The 17,889-nt window shown below is 34.4% G+C and overlaps 1 protein-coding gene across 3 annotated transcripts in view; it reads left to right on the top strand.

Annotated features, from left to right (window-relative positions):
• Nucleotides 1-13,578, top strand: part of LOC124367251 (protoheme IX farnesyltransferase, mitochondrial) — a 35,005-nt gene extending 21,427 nt beyond the window's left edge. For all 3 annotated transcript variants that reach the window (XM_046823950.1, XM_046823948.1, XM_046823949.1), the window contains exons 5-9: nucleotides 225-400; nucleotides 2,062-2,241; nucleotides 5,184-5,318; nucleotides 11,711-11,831; nucleotides 12,813-13,578. In XM_046823950.1, coding sequence (XP_046679906.1) covers nucleotides 225-400; nucleotides 2,062-2,241; nucleotides 5,184-5,318; nucleotides 11,711-11,831; nucleotides 12,813-12,900 — 700 coding nt within the window. In that variant the 3' untranslated portion in view covers nucleotides 12,901-13,578. The remainder of the gene's footprint in view (nucleotides 1-224; nucleotides 401-2,061; nucleotides 2,242-5,183; nucleotides 5,319-11,710; nucleotides 11,832-12,812) is intronic.
• Nucleotides 13,579-17,889: the final 4,311 nt, after the last annotated feature.

The raw sequence follows: 17,889 nt of genomic DNA, 5'->3' as shown, positions 1-17,889 counted from the left end.
GTTCATTAGCGTTGAGACACTACAATCTAAGTTGTTAAAGTGAAACCTTTATGTTTTTGAGACGAGTTCAAATTCATAACACAGTTTTAAACTATAGTCCCATGTTTAAAGCGGAGATTCAGAAGCATGGCCAACATGCATGCCCTCTTAGAACTAACAGAGAATCGTAAAGTAATGCTTTGTGAATTGTCTCCCCTTGATTGACAAGCCCTGTAATGTTCCAGGCCAATCCACGCCCTGGGGTTTGCCTCAGTGTGTGCCACGACCGGCATGACAGTCCTCTACTTCGGTATCAACCCTCTCACAGCAGGCCTAGGGCTGGTCAACCTCGTCCTCTACACCTCGGTCTACACTCCCCTCAAGAGAGTCAGCATCCTCAACACCTGGGTGGGCTCTATCGGTCAGTACCTCTCCTTCAGTTGAGAGAAATGTTTTTAACCTGTGTAGTAGCGTTAATAATGTTTAATTACCTGAAATTACAATCCCCAGGAGGGTTCAATTCCACCTGGAAGTAGAACCCATACTGGGTTCAGCAAAAAGTTATGTGTCACTGAAATATGGGTATCCAAAAGGATGTCCAGGGTGGTACTTCTCTAACCGAAATTTTAGAATTATTACAATAAATGAGCTTTCGATAGGTCTAGTCTACTGTTGGATTGGGTAGGGTTTCTTAGTGTTCCCTTGTTCCAAAGTAAATATTCTGAAACCGTGCCTATTATCACCCCTAATGGGGTTCTTACCCTTAACCCTTTAAGTGCCGTGTTTTCAACTGTGCTGTCACCTGTTACTGCCGGGTTTATTTGCAGTGCACAGAGTCACTCCACAGTTACAATACATGTAGCATGTTTCTCATTCAACATGATTAACTTCAGCAACATCTTTTACCAAACTGCCATCAGAATCTCCTGATTCGTCATGTCAGACGTGTTTAACCCTTCAACGCGTTTTGCCGTACTGGGTACGTCATGGAGTTGTCGGTTATTTTTGTAGCTGTAACAGACAACTATCGAATGTTTTCAATGAAAAGTGTATACCAATCGAAAGGAGAAGATTCAAACTTACGATTAATTGAGTCGATATCTCGAAAAATCGATCTTTAGAAAAAATATCTGAGAAATCAGCTGCATTCAAGACGACGCCATTGCCGTGCAGCTGATCGTTTGTCAGCTTATGTTTGTTGTTGTTTACAGTCATTGTTAGTGTGGTAATTATGTTCTACTGACATATTTTTGTGTGTTTTATGTTCCTTTGTTTAGTTATTATTATTAGTTATGCTTATTACTAGTTTTACAAGCTAACTATATTGTTTTGAAGAAGGAAATCCCGTTTTGACAGGAACAATTTGTTGTGTTTTATAAACATGAGTTGGGAATGGTTTGTAGGTTAGCTAGCTTTTAGGGAAATATTTTAGCATATTTTAGGGAATTTATTTTAAAACTGTTATCGTTTTTGTAAAATGTTTTAAAATCAATATATTATTATATATATATATATTATTTATAAAACACAAAATCTCTAAAAAACCGCTAGAAAAATCAACGCAGGAGGGGGTATGACCATGAAAAAAAAAAAATAACGCGTTGAATGGTTAATAAATTGAGTCCACATCCTGATCGCCATTATTCTCAGAAAAGTTACATACTGCTGAATACAATATTGGTAATTATAACTGTAAACAAGTAAATAAATATAACCACACAAATGTACAACCACATGTAACCAATAACATTGTTTTACTTTTAGACAAAGCTGATTCACAGATTATAACACAATTAAAAACCACTGATGATAAGTGGTGGCTAGAGCAAGGATATTTACTCTCTGACTATAAACATTAACTTATAAACTATAACCTTCATGCTCCAAGATTGTCTAATTTTGTACTGGCATTCATTTGACCAACTTCAACGTACAAAATGTACAATTTGTTTGAACTCTCAATAATTTGTAACTTATTTTCTCGCTGAAAATGTTCGTCCTAACCAGATTTTTGGATTGTTGAAAGTCTACTGTGTGACTAAACATAATGTTCAGATACATGACAAAAGTTGTATGTCACAGTGGGAGCTCTGCCCCCGTTGATGGGCTGGGCGGCCTGTACTGGTGGGCTGGAGGCGGGGGCGTGGGTCCTGGCGGGGCTCCTCTACGCCTGGCAGTTTCCACACTTCAATGCCCTCTCGTGGAATCTACGCCCCGACTATTCCCGGGCCGGCTATCGCATGATGTCCGTCACCAATCCAGGTAAGTGTAGCTGCATGTGACACACGGTTTTCAGGGTAAGGTTGTCTGAGCCGTTAGGTACGAGTATTCCATCACTCTTATTTCTAAAAATATGTCATAATACTAAAAATCTTCATTAACATTAATTGGAGTAGAGCCTCAGGATTAAGACTATCCAAAATGTTTGTCTCTCCTTACGTTAAAGGGTGGACAGCTCTCTTCGATCAGAATAAGGAGGATATAAGACTAATATTAGGAATGTTGACAAGACATGGCCCCCTAAGGAAACATTTTATGAGGGTGGGCCTTAGCCAGACTGACGAATTTAGACTCTGTGGAGAAGAGGAGGAGCCAGCAGAGTATATCTGGTTAGATTGTCCTGCCATTGTAGAAACTCGGAAAAGATTCCTGGGAGCATATCTCCTCAGCCCCAAGGATATCAGAGAACAGGAGCCCTCAAATCTGATCGGTTTTTGCAAAAGCCTCAGACTTTGGGGACACAAAATTAAAGTAAGGGAGGCGCAAAGGTCCTTTTAGGACTAAGCACGGGGACAGACTGTCCTTTTCCCTCAAGAAGGAAAAAAAAATCTTCATAAAAAACAATTTGATGACTTTTTGCTCACTTTTATGCTACTAGGTGACGAGTTATTTAATCAGTGACCCACAATGGGTAACTTATATCAGTGATTTCAGAAACTCTATTAAAGAATGCGCAGGAGAGAGGTATTTTAAACTTTGCCACTAAGAAAAACCTTTAAAACTTTGTTAACATATTAAAAGAATTTGTCATGGAATTTGAATGGAAAAACTAATAGTCAGTTAAAACACAAAATGCCTTTGTTGATTTGAAATATCCTTGATTATAAGGGGAACATGTGGAAAGCATACCTCTCCAGTGTATGTGTGTTGATTTAATCAATAAAAAAATTGTTAATAATTGAAAATTATGCAGACAATCAACATTCTGGGTCATCTAAAAAGGATTTTAAAGTTTTTAAACTTGTTTTCCATTATTTAGAGGCCAGAATTAAGGCCTTACTTTAACCAAAAAATATATTAATTTTTTAGTGGTCAAATTATCTATTAAAGCCAAAACCCTACTATAGCCTTAGAAGGGACATCAATAACTACTATATTTACTTCGGTGTGTTACCATAAGTAACTACTAATCTTTTAATAGACTCAAACCACATCATTATCAATTGTGGCAGATTGCTAGCAGGTTTTCCTGTGTTGCTTTCCTTTCCCCAGTCTGTCTGCAGTGATACGCCCTTGAGCTTTATCCCATAATAGCAATGTTAAATCTTAAACACCTAAAATCTTTATACTCTTATGTTTGTTGTAGAGTAATAGGAGATGTATAATTTTAAAGATGCGTTAAATATGCATCCAAACCCTTTTTAGTTCTTCTAGTAAATTGTATACATTAATAAAGCCATTAGGTGAAATTGATACAACCGACTTTAAATTCTTCTATAGGTGAACTTCTCTACAAGCATGTTGGTCAGTCCTCTTGAAGGTTTGTGGATCATCGCTCTTGATATTGGAGGAAGTAAATTTGGGTATCTTGCACCTGCCCAGCTCAAAAGGATGCCGTTAAAACATAAACTTGTGAACAAGTTATTTTCTGGTTTAACGATTGGTGGTAACCCAGTTCTGTGTGTTGCCATCCTGAATTTACCAACTTCATGGATAGTGTTAAAGCAATTTTTGTATTTAAATTAGAGATAAATATTGGATCGTTAGTTATTGGTTATCTGAAGGTAGTTAGTCAACTGGAATAATTTGGATGAAACCCACAAGACTCTGAGCTAAAAGATGCGAAGGCTTTCACAGAAAACCCAAATATTACCTTCGCAGATGACTCTCACTGCTAGCCGCGCATCTGGAGTTCCGCTTTTAACATAGGGGTAAAGTTTAAAACTGGATTATGAATATGAATTCATCTCAAATCTACAAATGATTAACTATAGATGTGAATTTAGTGTCTCAATACTAACGCATTGCTTAAAGTGTGATTATCTAATAATACTAATGGTGTAAAATTTATATTCAATATGGATCCTAATAGAAAATCTATACTGAATATAAATAATAAACCATTAGTACTAATCGATAATCGTATTTAGATGAATTCCTATTCATAAACTGTAGTTGCTCGCTAAAAGAGGAGCTTCAGATGCATGGCTATCAGCTAACTCACGTTCCCTCTTAGGGAGTTGGATGACGCTTAATGATGCTAAGTTGGATAATTGCATTTGCATACCATGTAAATTTATATAATTGCGTAAACTTTGGATATTAAGAATAAGAATAATTTATTCACACAATAGAACATTAAAGTTTTCTGTTCAAGTCAATACATCAGTATCAAAAGTAATTATAGAGAAAAGCAACAGAACAACTGTTTACAATAGAACATACAATGTAAAGGTAAAACACAATTAATTCTTGTAACAATTTAAAAATTATTCCTACTACAAAAACAATCAGTCTAATCAAGACATGGTTATCATGAGAGCCTCGTGGAGACTGTACAAAAGCCTAGATCAAGTAAGCCTTTAAATGTAAATTGTAGAGTTTAGGAACAAAATAAAAAATTGAGTTTTTGAAAAGGTTGAGTCTGAAACCGTCTGAAATTAGGTAATTTCTGTGTCATGTGTTATGATCATGATTTAAATGTGGAAAAAGATTTTTATTTTGAAAAACAAACATTGTTGAATGAAAAATGAGAAGGGAGGCCAAGGTTAGGATCCCACAAGATGGGAAACGCTCTCTACAGCTCTCATCTGGTCTCATTCCCCAGACGACCCTCAACGCTCTCTTTAGAAGAGTGAATACTCTATTAAAGTTGATGACACTAGAAGTAATATTTGTTCATAAGGGAATGAACATACACACGTTTTGACTTTTTCTTCAGTTTTCTGTATGTAATGGTGATGAAACAACACGTGCTGTTACAGGATTGTGTCGCAGGACAGCCTTGCGCTACACAGCGCTCATCGTACCATTGGCCGCTTCTGCTCATTGGTTGGATCTCACCAACGATTGGTTCGTCTACGAGTCGTTACCTCTTAATGCATACTTCCTTTTCCTTGGTAAGAGATACGTTAGTTTTCTACCTATTTTTTTAATCAGATATTTGTTCCCGTAGTAATTTCAAAACCTTGTTAATTCTACTAAATTAAATAAAGTACTGTATGAATCAAGGAAACTTGAAGATTACGTCTGGAAACTTAGGACTATTTCTGGGTGTATTCAAAATGTATGTGGACTTCACCTGTGTGATAGATGAGTAATTAATTGGAAGTTGAACATAGAAAACAAAGTATTTTTTTTTTTTTTTTATAAACTTTAAGTCTTTATCTTACTCAAGATATTGAAGACTAGAATTTCAATGCGTCCAAAAAAACTTGTAAATCTTGTTCACTGTAAACATTCAGAAAATTATTACAAGCATTTCTAACTTAGTTATAGGAAAAGCCAAAAATTAGAATTCAAAATCTCCAAAGAGGCTCAAGTTAATTTGAATATTTGGAGTTAAAATTTTGGAATGCAAGTTTTTCTTTTTAAGACAATTACATAAAAATCCCAAATCAGAATTCATAACCTCCAAGGAGAATAAAACTTTGTTTTAATGTTAGAAGTGAACATTTTAAATAAAATGCAAGTTTGTCTTGAAATTTTATCCAAAAATTTAATAAAAGTCTTTGTAATATTATACAAATTTTCCATTAATAAGTTTTTTACCCAAGTATGACTTTTGCATTGAATAGGTGTTTGACACTTGAAATATACCTTGAATATATTATCACGTTGTTTATCTGTACCTCATTTACTCATATTTCCGGTTTTCCGGAATGATTTTACAGACCGGAAGTTTTTTAAGAATACACAATTTTATTCTAGTTGAACCTGCTACGTAATTTGTTTTTCTGTTAATATATGTTTGTTGTTCAGAATAATGCTTACAGTATAATAACAAGTTAATAATATTGTAGTAGAACATACACTACTAGAGGTTGATAATTATAAATTTGGAAGATATAAAGATTGGTTTTAGATATTAACGTAATGACTGATGTAGAAATTTTATAAGCAGCTTTTACTTTTATAACAAATAAATTCCTTATTTTGTTTTTTACTGTATTTCTTGGTTTGTCTGCATTTTTTTATATCTGGATCACTGTGGTTCCAGTTAATCCGGATAAATGGATTCACACTCTAATAACAAAAAAAAAACCACCACCATAAAGAAAAACAAGGATCTCAATTTTGGACCTAAACGCTTGGTAGTTTTTTTTATTGATAAATTACAAAGAGGAGATTAAACAATACAAAATGTAAAATTGTTAAGTTGTGTTTATAACTTTTTGTGCTAGAACGTGTGTTGTGTAGTTTCATAACAAATTTTTAACTCTTAATGTGACAAACATTTTTTCCAATATTTAAGTACCTTTTTTACAGATAAATATATTTCTGAACTTAAAATTAAGACTTAACATAAGTTACAAATTTTTCCTGATATTACAAAATTGCCGTTGTAAACTAGTGTAATATAACTGTGCAGGAGATTTTTGAACCCCCATTTTTTATATGTCTTTATAGTCTTAAACTGTTTTTCAGACTAGGCTAATGATTTGTTTATTTTGTAGTCTTAAGCCTCTAGATCATTTCAAACTGTTCTACTTTTGGATGAGCTTTGTGCAGGTATTATTCTCATGCTAGTAGCTTTTACAAAGCCTTAAGGTCACAATGAATGAATGAATGAAATATGAATGAAATATGTTTATTGTCCTTAATCAACAGTAGTTGCAATAGACATTAGTCAAATGTACACTAGCCCTTAGTGTAATCTTGGATATTAAAAGGAGGTTACATGTCAAATTATATAGGTCAATTAAATAGAATAGATTTGTAGTCAACAAAAGTGAATAAGATATGGTAAAATCTACATTTAAAATGTATAACAATACGTGTAATAGTTAAAAACATATAAATGAATAAAAACCTATAAATAAAATTAAACACACAAAATAAATACAAAGATTTCAAGTAAAAAACACATATTTACATAATATCTTGGATTAAAATTTTATAGAATAGAAATTCCCATTTTCAAATTCAGCTACACTATAAAATGCTTGACTAATCAGCCAATTTTTCGGGTCAAATAAAATACATCTATAGTCAACAAAAGTGAATAAGATAAGGTAAATTCTGCATTTAAAATGTATAACAATAAGTGTAATAAGTTAAAAAAACATATAAATGAATAAAACCTATAAATAAATTAAACACACAAATAAATACAAAGATTCAAGTAAAAAACACATATTTACATAATATCTTGGATTAAAATTTTATAGAATAGAAATTCCCATTTTCAAATTCAGCTACACTATAAAATGCTTGACTAATCAGCCAATTTTTAATTTTTGTTTTTTTTAAAAGCGTTTAAAATTGGAAGATTTCTAATGTTCAAGGGCAATTATTAAAAAGTTTTATACAAATAAAGCTAAAAGGGACTTTTGGGTTTTTACTCAGTCTAGCATATCTTACATCCAATAGATCTTGACCTCTGGTATTGTAATAGTGGATTGAACCTCTTGAAACAAAAACTATTTAAGTTTCCTTGACATGGGGTGAGACTGTAGAAGATAAATAGACTAGGTAATGTGAGTATTTTAAGCTCAGGAAATATAGTTTCGACATGAATCTCTATCCCCCAGACCTTTTATACACCTGACCACTTTTTTTTGCCACATGAAAACTTCTTGAGCTCCACTGGAATTACCCCAAAGAGTAATACCATAAAGTAAACGTGAATGAAAAAAATGCATAATAAGCTTGGTCACTAAATCTAAATGAGTACACATTTTTAATTTACGGATCAGAAATAAAACTCTAGAAAGGCAAAGTACATAAATGCTTTGTATGAATGTCCCACATCAATTTAGAATCCAAATTAATTCCAAGAAGTTTAACTGTCCTTATGATGAGTAGATTTACTTAAACTAAAGATGATTTCTTCAGTTTTTATCATTATTTAAGATAAGATTATTGGATGATGAAAACCAAAGATCACAAACGCTCCTTCATGTAATCAATGACCAATTCATTACGTTCTCGATTCAGGACTAGATGTATAAAGTGTTAGTGGTGTCATCAGCATAAAGAAGGGCACTTTTCTGGAAGAAAATTAGGTAAGGTCATTTACAAAAATTATGAAAAGAAAGGGACCAAGGACAGAGCCCTGTGGAACCCCCCTCGTCACCATCCTCAGGTCCGATCTTTGGTCTCCAAGTTTTACAAATTGTGACCTGTATACCAAATAAGATTTCATAAAAGATAATTCAACATTCTCCAAGCCATAGAAGATTAAGCTTTTCTAGAAGTTCTTTATGTGGAACAAGGTCAAAAGCTTTACTAAGGTCTAAAAGTAATGTTTTCTAGTTTCTTCGTTGTGTTCAAAAACCCTCCATAACATTGAAAACCAGATTTTTCAACCGCCTTAATGGTAGATAATTCCTCTTCTAAATCCAAACTGAGCAGAAGTAAGAAAATGTTTGTTTCAAAGTAGGTTTCTAACTGATCCTTAACAATGGACTCTATCAGCTTGGATATTACTGGCACAAGAGCAATCGGACGGTAATTATTTACCTGATGAGCCTATCACCTTTTTTTGAAAATGGGACTTACAGCTGTTACCTTTAAAACAGTTGGGGAAAAACTCCCTCTGAAAAACTCCAGTTGATTAGAATCGTTAAAGGAATGAGCAAAACTAAACGTAACTTCTTGAGAACATAATTTGAAAGCCCATAAACATCTTCTGCCTTTGAATTACTTAGACTACTTATACATTTATTCACAGTAACACAATCTACAAAGTTAAATTTTAAAATACAGTTTAGGATTTCTTTACAGTTTAACAGACTGTAAAATTTCAAGTGGGGTTGCAAATTTTATCAATAGGAAAACCTTGTTGGTTGTTATTACCAACATTAACAAAATTAATTGTTAAAAGAAACTCAGTAGCACTAATGGGTAAATTTGGAGTGCTTTGTTTAATTAAACGACCAGTTTCCTTATTGATTATCTTCCAGGCTGCTTTACATTTATTTTGAGATTTCAGAATGAAATTCTGCATTAGATTGTTTCTTGGCTTTTACTATTTCTGATCTGTAAAATTTTTTTTTAGCCTAGAATAATATTCCTTATATTTAGAACATGGTCTAGCTTTGTATTTTTCATGACAATATTACAAGAAAAGATTTAATTTTTCCTAAGTACGGAGTGTACCAGTTTTTTTGGGCTACTGAGGGTTTTTCCTTATTTTTACAATTTTTTTTCCTTAAAGGACAACAGTTATTAAACCTGACCAACTAAATCGTTAATAAAAGTTCAAATGCTTCATTTTGTAATTCTTACAGTATGAGAAAAATGTTTCCCAATCAGAACTACCCAGACCATTAAATAGGGCAGATACAGCTTTTTCATTGAGCACCCTATAAGTATAGCTAATATCTGATGTGGTAGCATCAGTAAAATTTGGAAGGGTCAGTAATTAAAGACAATTTGTTTAAGTAACATTTAAAATAAGACCAGAGTGGTCAGACAAATGGTGGTGATCAACCTGACAAACTACTGCATTATTTCCAATATTAGAGATAAAATTTATCTAATACAAGAGCTAAATCTAGTTGGCTCTAAATTTAAACAGTAACAGTCATATGACCTAAGCATTGTTTAAAAAAATTGACAGTCTTAAGGTCAGAGTGTCTAGGATCAAGATTTCAGATCACTAGAAATTATTATCTTGCAATTCACCATTTTAGACAAACTAGAGATACTATCCAACACCTGAAGACATTTTATCAGTGAAAACATCTATTGAAGAGTCAGGGGTCCGGTAAATTGATAGTAAAAACTAAATTTAACTTAGAAAATTTGATTGCAGACACCTCAAATTGTTTTTCTTCACAAAATCTACTAAATATCAATTATTTCAAAATTTGAACTTAGCATTTTTATTTATGTAAATAGACACACCACCATGAGAAAACAATTTCCTACAATAACCAATTGCTAATAAGAAACCACTTGGCACATAAAGGTCGAGTTCCTCGTGAGCACACCAGTGTTCATTAAGACACAGTATATCAAAGTAATTACTATTCAAATAGGCTTCCAAAGCATATAATTTATTTTTTTACAGATTGAATATTTATATGAACAAAGTGATAGTTTATTACAATTGACAGAGTAATGACTAGGTAGAGGCTTACTAGCTATGGATGGTGGGTAGAGGCAGTTCCTTCTATGTTATATTCCCCGATGTCGTTCCTCTTAACGTCACCAATCCCTGTTTAGGGTTTATCTCAGAAGGCTTCACCATCAACACAACGATCCCTGCTGAGGACTTTTCCTGGTAGGCTTCTCGCTGTCGCCCAACCAAAGATTCATCCCAACTGGTACCAGGTGGTGGTGGCTGAGAAGTATCTACAAGATGTTCTGAGTCCGCCAGGTTGTCAATCGCTTCAGCAATACATTCAGCCAGCCACATTTTACCCATAAGGTTCAGATGTTGACCGTGCCGTGTATGCAAATGCCTCTCAGCTTTACTCACTTCCACTAAAGCTGACATTTGGGTGTAATAGGCTCATTTCTTTAAGAGCAGCATTGGTTTTCTTTGTCTCTACATTAACACAAAGACCAATTAGCAAGATCGTGTCTATTAGGAATATCTACCAAAACAAATTTAGTGTGAGAAAGTTTGGTTAATGTAGTCTTGATACCATCCAGTGCCTCACAAGATTCATTCTTAGCAACATCATTAGCCCCACATATAAGCACCATAACATCATTTTTGTCCAGTTTTTTCTGAGTCAATGTTTTTTGGAATTTAAAATGTTTTTTGGTTCGGCCGCCAGGACGGATAAAACCAAATGCGTTATTCTTCATTTGTTTCTTGTTGAGGTGATAAGCGATATCACGTCCATGGCTATCACCGCAAATCATAATTTTTAGATTGCACCTCTTTCATATTAACTTCTTCTTCCACTTCTTCATCCAAGACTGTTAGGCAAGCAAACTAACACTTTCTGTCAACACAATAACACTTCTGTCAGCATAAAGTCCAACATGAGTGAATGTTGATTTTCGCTCCATTTCACCTTCCACTTAGTGCAGTGTCTGGAATGTGACGCTGTCACAGACTTGACTCCTGGAATCTGGAGTCATGTTCGTCTGAAGAGATAAAAAAATTCGGTAGTGAAGAAGCTCAAATTAACGATGTAATTCTTTACATCGTTTTGACATCAGATATATGCTACGATTCTATACCCTGCACATTGGAGGAGGATGAACTGGAGCTTAACTCAACATTCACATTGAATCAACCCTTCCCACCATAGCTACATAATTTGAAGTCCAATACATTTAATTTGTATAGTATCGATTTGATTTGATCGTGAAATATTCGTTGCAGCCTGGAGGTTCTACAAGAATTCTGACAGTTCCAGCTCGCGCAAACTGTTCCACTTCTCGCTTATCCAGCTGCCGGTGCTGATGCTGCTGTTGCTGGTCAACAAGAAGCATTGGCATAAAAAGTAAGTTACATCTGTGTTGTCTATTTCAGTTAACTTCTTGAGATATTTTGGCCTCTATGTACAGTGCTAGGACTTTAGCTGTGCGTGTGACCTTCACTGTGTGGTTATTGGCGGGAGGGGTGGCGGGGTAGCATTATGCGCTCCGTCCCGAAAACATTTCCTGTGACTCATGGGTAAAACCCTCCTTTCAGGAATCGTAATGACCCAAATAACTCATCACATTTGCTAAAATCAGTCTGTTTTGTGACAGTGCTGATTGTGGTGGAATTAAATAATAAGAGAATACCAAATAATAGGACTTATCCTTGTTTTTCAGTTGCTATAGTGTTGTTTAACGTGTTTTTGAAAACAACGTATTTGTCAATACTAATCTGCAAATTAAATCGTGAGCTTAAAGTCGTTAAAGAGATTGTTGCGCCTTCATCTCAGCGGCTAGCACGTAAACGCAACCCGCCACACAGATAGCGTGTATTTGTTGAAAGGGTAGTATTAGGCCCCTATGAGCACAACTAAATTCCTCCAACTGTATAGAGAGCCGTCTTTAGCCTACAGATGTTGAACCGAAACTGCTAATAATAAACATTGGTCTGTACAGGTGAGTTGAGTTTAGCATACGTTGACTTAAGATGGCTCTCTATACACTGAGGGCGAAATATTTTGTGAATTTAATTGTGTAAGCAATTTCTTAACGAGGTGTGAACCGGAAGACTTAGATGTTAATCATTTATTAGGTTTAAATATTAGTATATAAAGTTTTGTGTTAATATTTTAAATTGTGTAATGTTTTCTCTCTGAGTATTAATATCGCAATTATTTCTTAATGCCATTAGATTTTGAATTTCCGAGGCTCCGCACTTCTGACTATAAGGGAATTCATGACTCCGGATTCTGACTTCTTCGCACTTGTTTATTGACTTTTTTTGGAACATTAATCTACTTTTGTGCACTGACATGTTTTATCAATTTCTGTTACATTTTCAGGAAAGAGGATGAATCAAAAGGACAATCGTCCACGGCCACAGACTCTCTGCCGATCTCGGTTCCTCTGGTGGCCACGCCAGCATTATGACCAACTCCGATGACATGTACAGCAACATTTTAACAACAGATGTGCGAAACCTTAAATTGTGTACAGTCCAGTGCTTGTCGGTGCTTTGTACAAAATAAAGCTTTGTAGATTTAAGGAGCGAAAACGAAAATCACTATTTATTTTGTAGGCTGTGACCTGTACCATTGTTTTGTTCGTACTAAAAATAATTGGAAATTTAATTCCAAACCCAAACTGAAATAATTGTTCAACAGAGTACATAATTATTTTAATCTAAAAAGGACCATTTTTTTCTGATAACAGCACGAATATTATTATTGCTCTTTCAAGTAAGTGTACCTTATCAGCATTTGAATTTTATATTAATTTTAGGTTTATCCGTTAAAACTAGTTGGGAATTATGCCGTTTCAAGTGAATGTTCATTTTTTAGCAGTAGCTTAAAAAAATTAGCAAGTGTTTGACATTTTGTTGTCTTTCTTGTGGTAAAACATAAACTATTGTACAAAATATAAATTTAAGCGACTATTTATTAATGTACTAGACGTAAAGTAGTTTGTGATATTATTAGGAGAGTACTTAGTATGGCAGATAAAAATGTCAAATAAATATCACCCAAGCATTAATTTCAAATAATTAAGTGAAGATTGTTCATTTAATTTTAATTGTATCTGCAATAAATGCAAATATTTTGTTGAAAATGTTGTTTTTTTTTTTAATTTTTGTTTATCCACAATCCCGATATGTCATGACAGTGATAGTTTGTGATTTAATTTTAAACAAGTATTAGGCAAGAGGGCTAAAGCCTTCTCTTAAAGGGATGTAATTTTCCAAAGTTTATAAAGATATTTTAATTCTGTAAATGAAATAAGAAAATTAAGAGCCCTCTGTATTAAAATGACCTTTAGTTTTCCACTATAAGAACAATGTTAACCCTCACCCAGTTTTGCACCCTTATTTTTTATTGTAGCCTAATGATGATGTCTCATTTTAGAGATATAATTAGTATGCATCCAAATGCTGTATAATTTGTTTTTTGATTCTGTTTGTTTGTTTTTTGTAAGGTGTATATTATTTTAATATTAAACGATGCAGTATAACAAAGATTAAGGTTTTTTAATAAATAGCCCATACAATATTTAAAAATCTTAAAAGCGTTTGGATGTGTATTAATTATATATTTAAAATAAGACAACTCCCATAATTCTGTACCGTTATTATAGTACATATATTATATTACTTTGGAGCTAATACTTTATAAATCAAAACAACTTTTCGGAAATACTTGATTTATTCCGAATTGTTCACCCCAAAAATTTAACAAAGTTTACAAACTTTAGATTTGATTTTCTCCAAAACTTCTCACAATCGATCAAATCTAATTAAGAGTCTGATCAAAAAGAATTTAAAATTAAAATGAAACTAAAAATGTATACTTCTCCAAAAATGGTTTAAATTAACAAAATAAAATAAAAAGTTCTCTTCTCAAAATATTCAAAAATCAATATAACACAAAACTTGATATTAACTTTACGACCAAAATTTAATTCACAATACTTCAAAAATTGAATTAATTCACAGACTCTGTAATATGGGGAATTTTACAAATTTAATCACAACAGTATAAAAATAAAAGATATTAACTAAACGCTGGTACGGGACTTACTACTTTGAAGACTATGGAGGCTGATAGGAAACTAAAAACGCACTAAAGAAAATTAATAACTTGATTTGAATTTACACCCGATTAAAAGAATTACTCTAGATCCCAAACTATAGGATTAGAGGAAGAACTAGTGCTTCTCAGCTGGACGTCTCTACGCTGTCGTTGTCACTTCAAGACTGGTCCCCCTCTCTCCGGGAATCGGCTCGGAACGTATCACCGTAGTCATCTCGATCAGCTGATGTACCGGTCTAACCAACAAACAATGTCCACGCACCGCGTCTAGTTAACAAAAGAGCCTACTTCCTACCGCGATTCAGCATAAATAATTACAACTACGGTACAATTCTGCGACTAAAAAGGTAGGTATGCGCCACATCACGTGTCACATAACAGACTTCACTAAGGTTGCATGCAAAATGTGTAGCCTATAGCTCATTTCATAGACCTAGGGACAGATAGACTAACAGACAATCATATAAAAAAGAAATGTTTATATCCACAGGTAGACAAAAAAGAAATTGTGCCAGTCTACTGAGTGTTAGGCTTCAGTGGTGCTCAGCCAAATTCCATGGTTGGCTATGCACAATCGTAGAACTAATTTTTATCTACGAAGATGTAGAAATGAAGTTTCATGCAAAATTTAAAATCAACACAAAATCTGGTCAGATTCCGTTATATGCCCCCAACGCTTAAACTTTTTTCAATAAGCTTAGAACGTTATAAAACGATGTAGTTGAATAACAGAACTATAACATATCCCCAATGCTAATTTCATTTACGGATGATTATAATGAATTACAATTGGTTACTAGCTAAGAAAAAAGGGTACTTGCGTATTATATCGACCACACCCCTACATTTCTCCAAACACAAAAATTCAACAAAAACAAACATTACCAAACAAAAACTAAACTCTTTATTGAAAAAACACACAAAACTTGTTTTTATTCTTGATCACACTCCGCCACCCAAAATGCGAGTGCCTCCGGCCATCAGCGCGGGGCAGCACTGAAGGAACGTCAACGAAAGAAAAACTTCCCTCGAGATAGTATCTATCAGTAAAATATCAAATTCTTGAGGGGCTGATCAGAAATATAAATTGAATTGTAAAGGAAAGGCAATTATGTACCGTGCAAAAAACTTAAATAATCATGTGATGCCGCGCGGCCTGCCGTAATCGGGATTCTTGAGAAAGATAAGATAACAGCGACAACTATAGTTCTGTTACTCAAACTACATCGTTTTGTAACGTTCTAAGTTCATTGAAAAAAGTTTAAGCGTTGGGGGCATATAACGGAATCTGACCCAAAATTTTTCTCAAGATATCTTGCCAGATGACACAAGTGAGCTGAGAGAGTATTTTTTTTTATTCTCTTTTAAGTCTCAGCTATTAGGCTATGCTGGCTTGTTTTTTCACTGTGGCTATTATTCCTCTCATGATTGGACCTCCACGAGATTTGAACCCGTGACCTCTCAGAGAGCCGTGACTGTATCCACTAGTCTACGGAGTACAACAATGTAAGAGTGCTCTGAAATCAAGTAATGTCACAGACTTTAAAATTGACTTTCCACTCTATGTTTTATCATATGAATAAAAGTCACATATTAAAATCTCATATGATTGGAATCAGTTTATTTATAAATGTGTTAATTCCGCGATTTTATCGTTGCTGTCATGGTTACCCATAAGACGTATATAAAGGTATTCCTTAAATCAGGATCTGATTAATTTCGAATCATCGTATGCAACAGTGATCCGTGAAACTCTGAATGAGGATTGACATCAAATCAATCCTTATTCACATATACATTGAGTACAGTGTTGCGTCATAACAATAATAATGAGAGTAGTTTCAGTTCTATAGGCTCCTCCAGTCCTGAAACTCCTGTATGGTGTATATGGATCGGTCTAAGAGCCAGTCTGAGAGTGCTTTCTTGAACTGTTTATCCTGTAGTTTCTGTAGGTCTTTTGGTAGCCGGTTAAAGAAGGCAGCACCTCGATAAGAAGGCTTCTTTTCATACAAGCTGAGTCGATGTGCCTGTAGTTGAAAGTTGTGTCTGTGTTGGGTGTTGTAGTTATGTTGATCCACCAATCTGGCTTGGTCTGATCTTAAAGCATATATTATAACTTCACGTATGTATAGTGAGGTTATTGTCAAAATCTTGAAATCTTTAAAAGCTTCCCTGCAGGAGTCTTGTGGTTTTAGTCCTTTTAATGTTCGTATTGCTCTTTTTTGTATTACTAACACCCTTTGCAGATTTGTTGCACTTGTGCCTCCCCATACTACGAGCTAATATCTTAGGTGTTCTTCAAACAACGAGTAATAGGCAGTCAGCGCTGTTGCTTTGTCACTTATCTGCACTAATCTTCGCACAGTATATAGCCCGCAGTTTAGTTTTTGACATAGATGGTCCACATGTAAGGTCCAGGAAAGGGTGTTATCCAGTATGATGCCTAAGTACTTATTTGATGACACAGTTTCTAGTTCTGGTAGTCCACAATAATTATTTGAAACTGTTGTGAATATGAGTTGATTAGTTTTTGTCTCATTAAGCACTAGGTCATTTTTGTAGCAGTACTGTTTTGCCATATTGAAAGCAATATGACTGCTTACTTCAAGGTCTTCCATTTTTTTGTTGGCGATAATTAGGGCAGTGTCATCAGCAAACATCACTGCTTCACAATATTCCTCTAGGTATTTTGGGAAGTGATTAGCTAGAAGTATGTAAAGCACTGGTCCAAGTACAGATCCCTGAGGAATGCCTCTGCACACTGATAAAGTTTCAGATTTTACTCTCTGTATTTTGTTGTTTACCTTACAGGTGAGCTCTACTAGTTGTTTCCTGTCACTCGGGTAGCTTTTAAACCATTTTGCTTCTTTTCCTGTTATACCAAGGATATTAAGTTTTTCTAAAATAAGTTTATGATCAATGCAGTCGAATGCTTTACTGAAATCAAGCAGTATGCTGGTTGCTATTTGGCCATGTTCCAGTTTATCAATAATGCTTTCAACAAGTTGTGTTACCGCTGTTGTTGTTGACCTGTTCTTTATGAATCCATGTTGTCTAGTAGTCAGAAGGTCATGCTGTTGGAGATGCTGTTTAAGTCTGCCAAGTACTACTCGTTCTAAGATTTTTGAGAAATTTGATGTCAGTGATATGGGCCGGTAGTTGACTGCTTCAGTAGTTTTGCCGCTTTTATGCTTAGGGTAGACCTTGGCCACTTTCAGACAGCTTGGGAAGATGCCTTCATTTAGGGATTTGTTGATTAGTATTGTGAGGGGTGCTATAATTTTGTTTTTACAGAATTTAATGACTATAGAAGTTACTTCATCTTCTCCAGCTG

Source organism: Homalodisca vitripennis, chromosome 8 (genome assembly GCF_021130785.1).
Source record: "Homalodisca vitripennis isolate AUS2020 chromosome 8, UT_GWSS_2.1, whole genome shotgun sequence".
In the NCBI taxonomy this organism is placed as follows: Eukaryota; Metazoa; Arthropoda; class Insecta; order Hemiptera; family Cicadellidae; genus Homalodisca; species Homalodisca vitripennis.
This window is presented reverse-complemented; position numbering and strand designations above follow the sequence as displayed.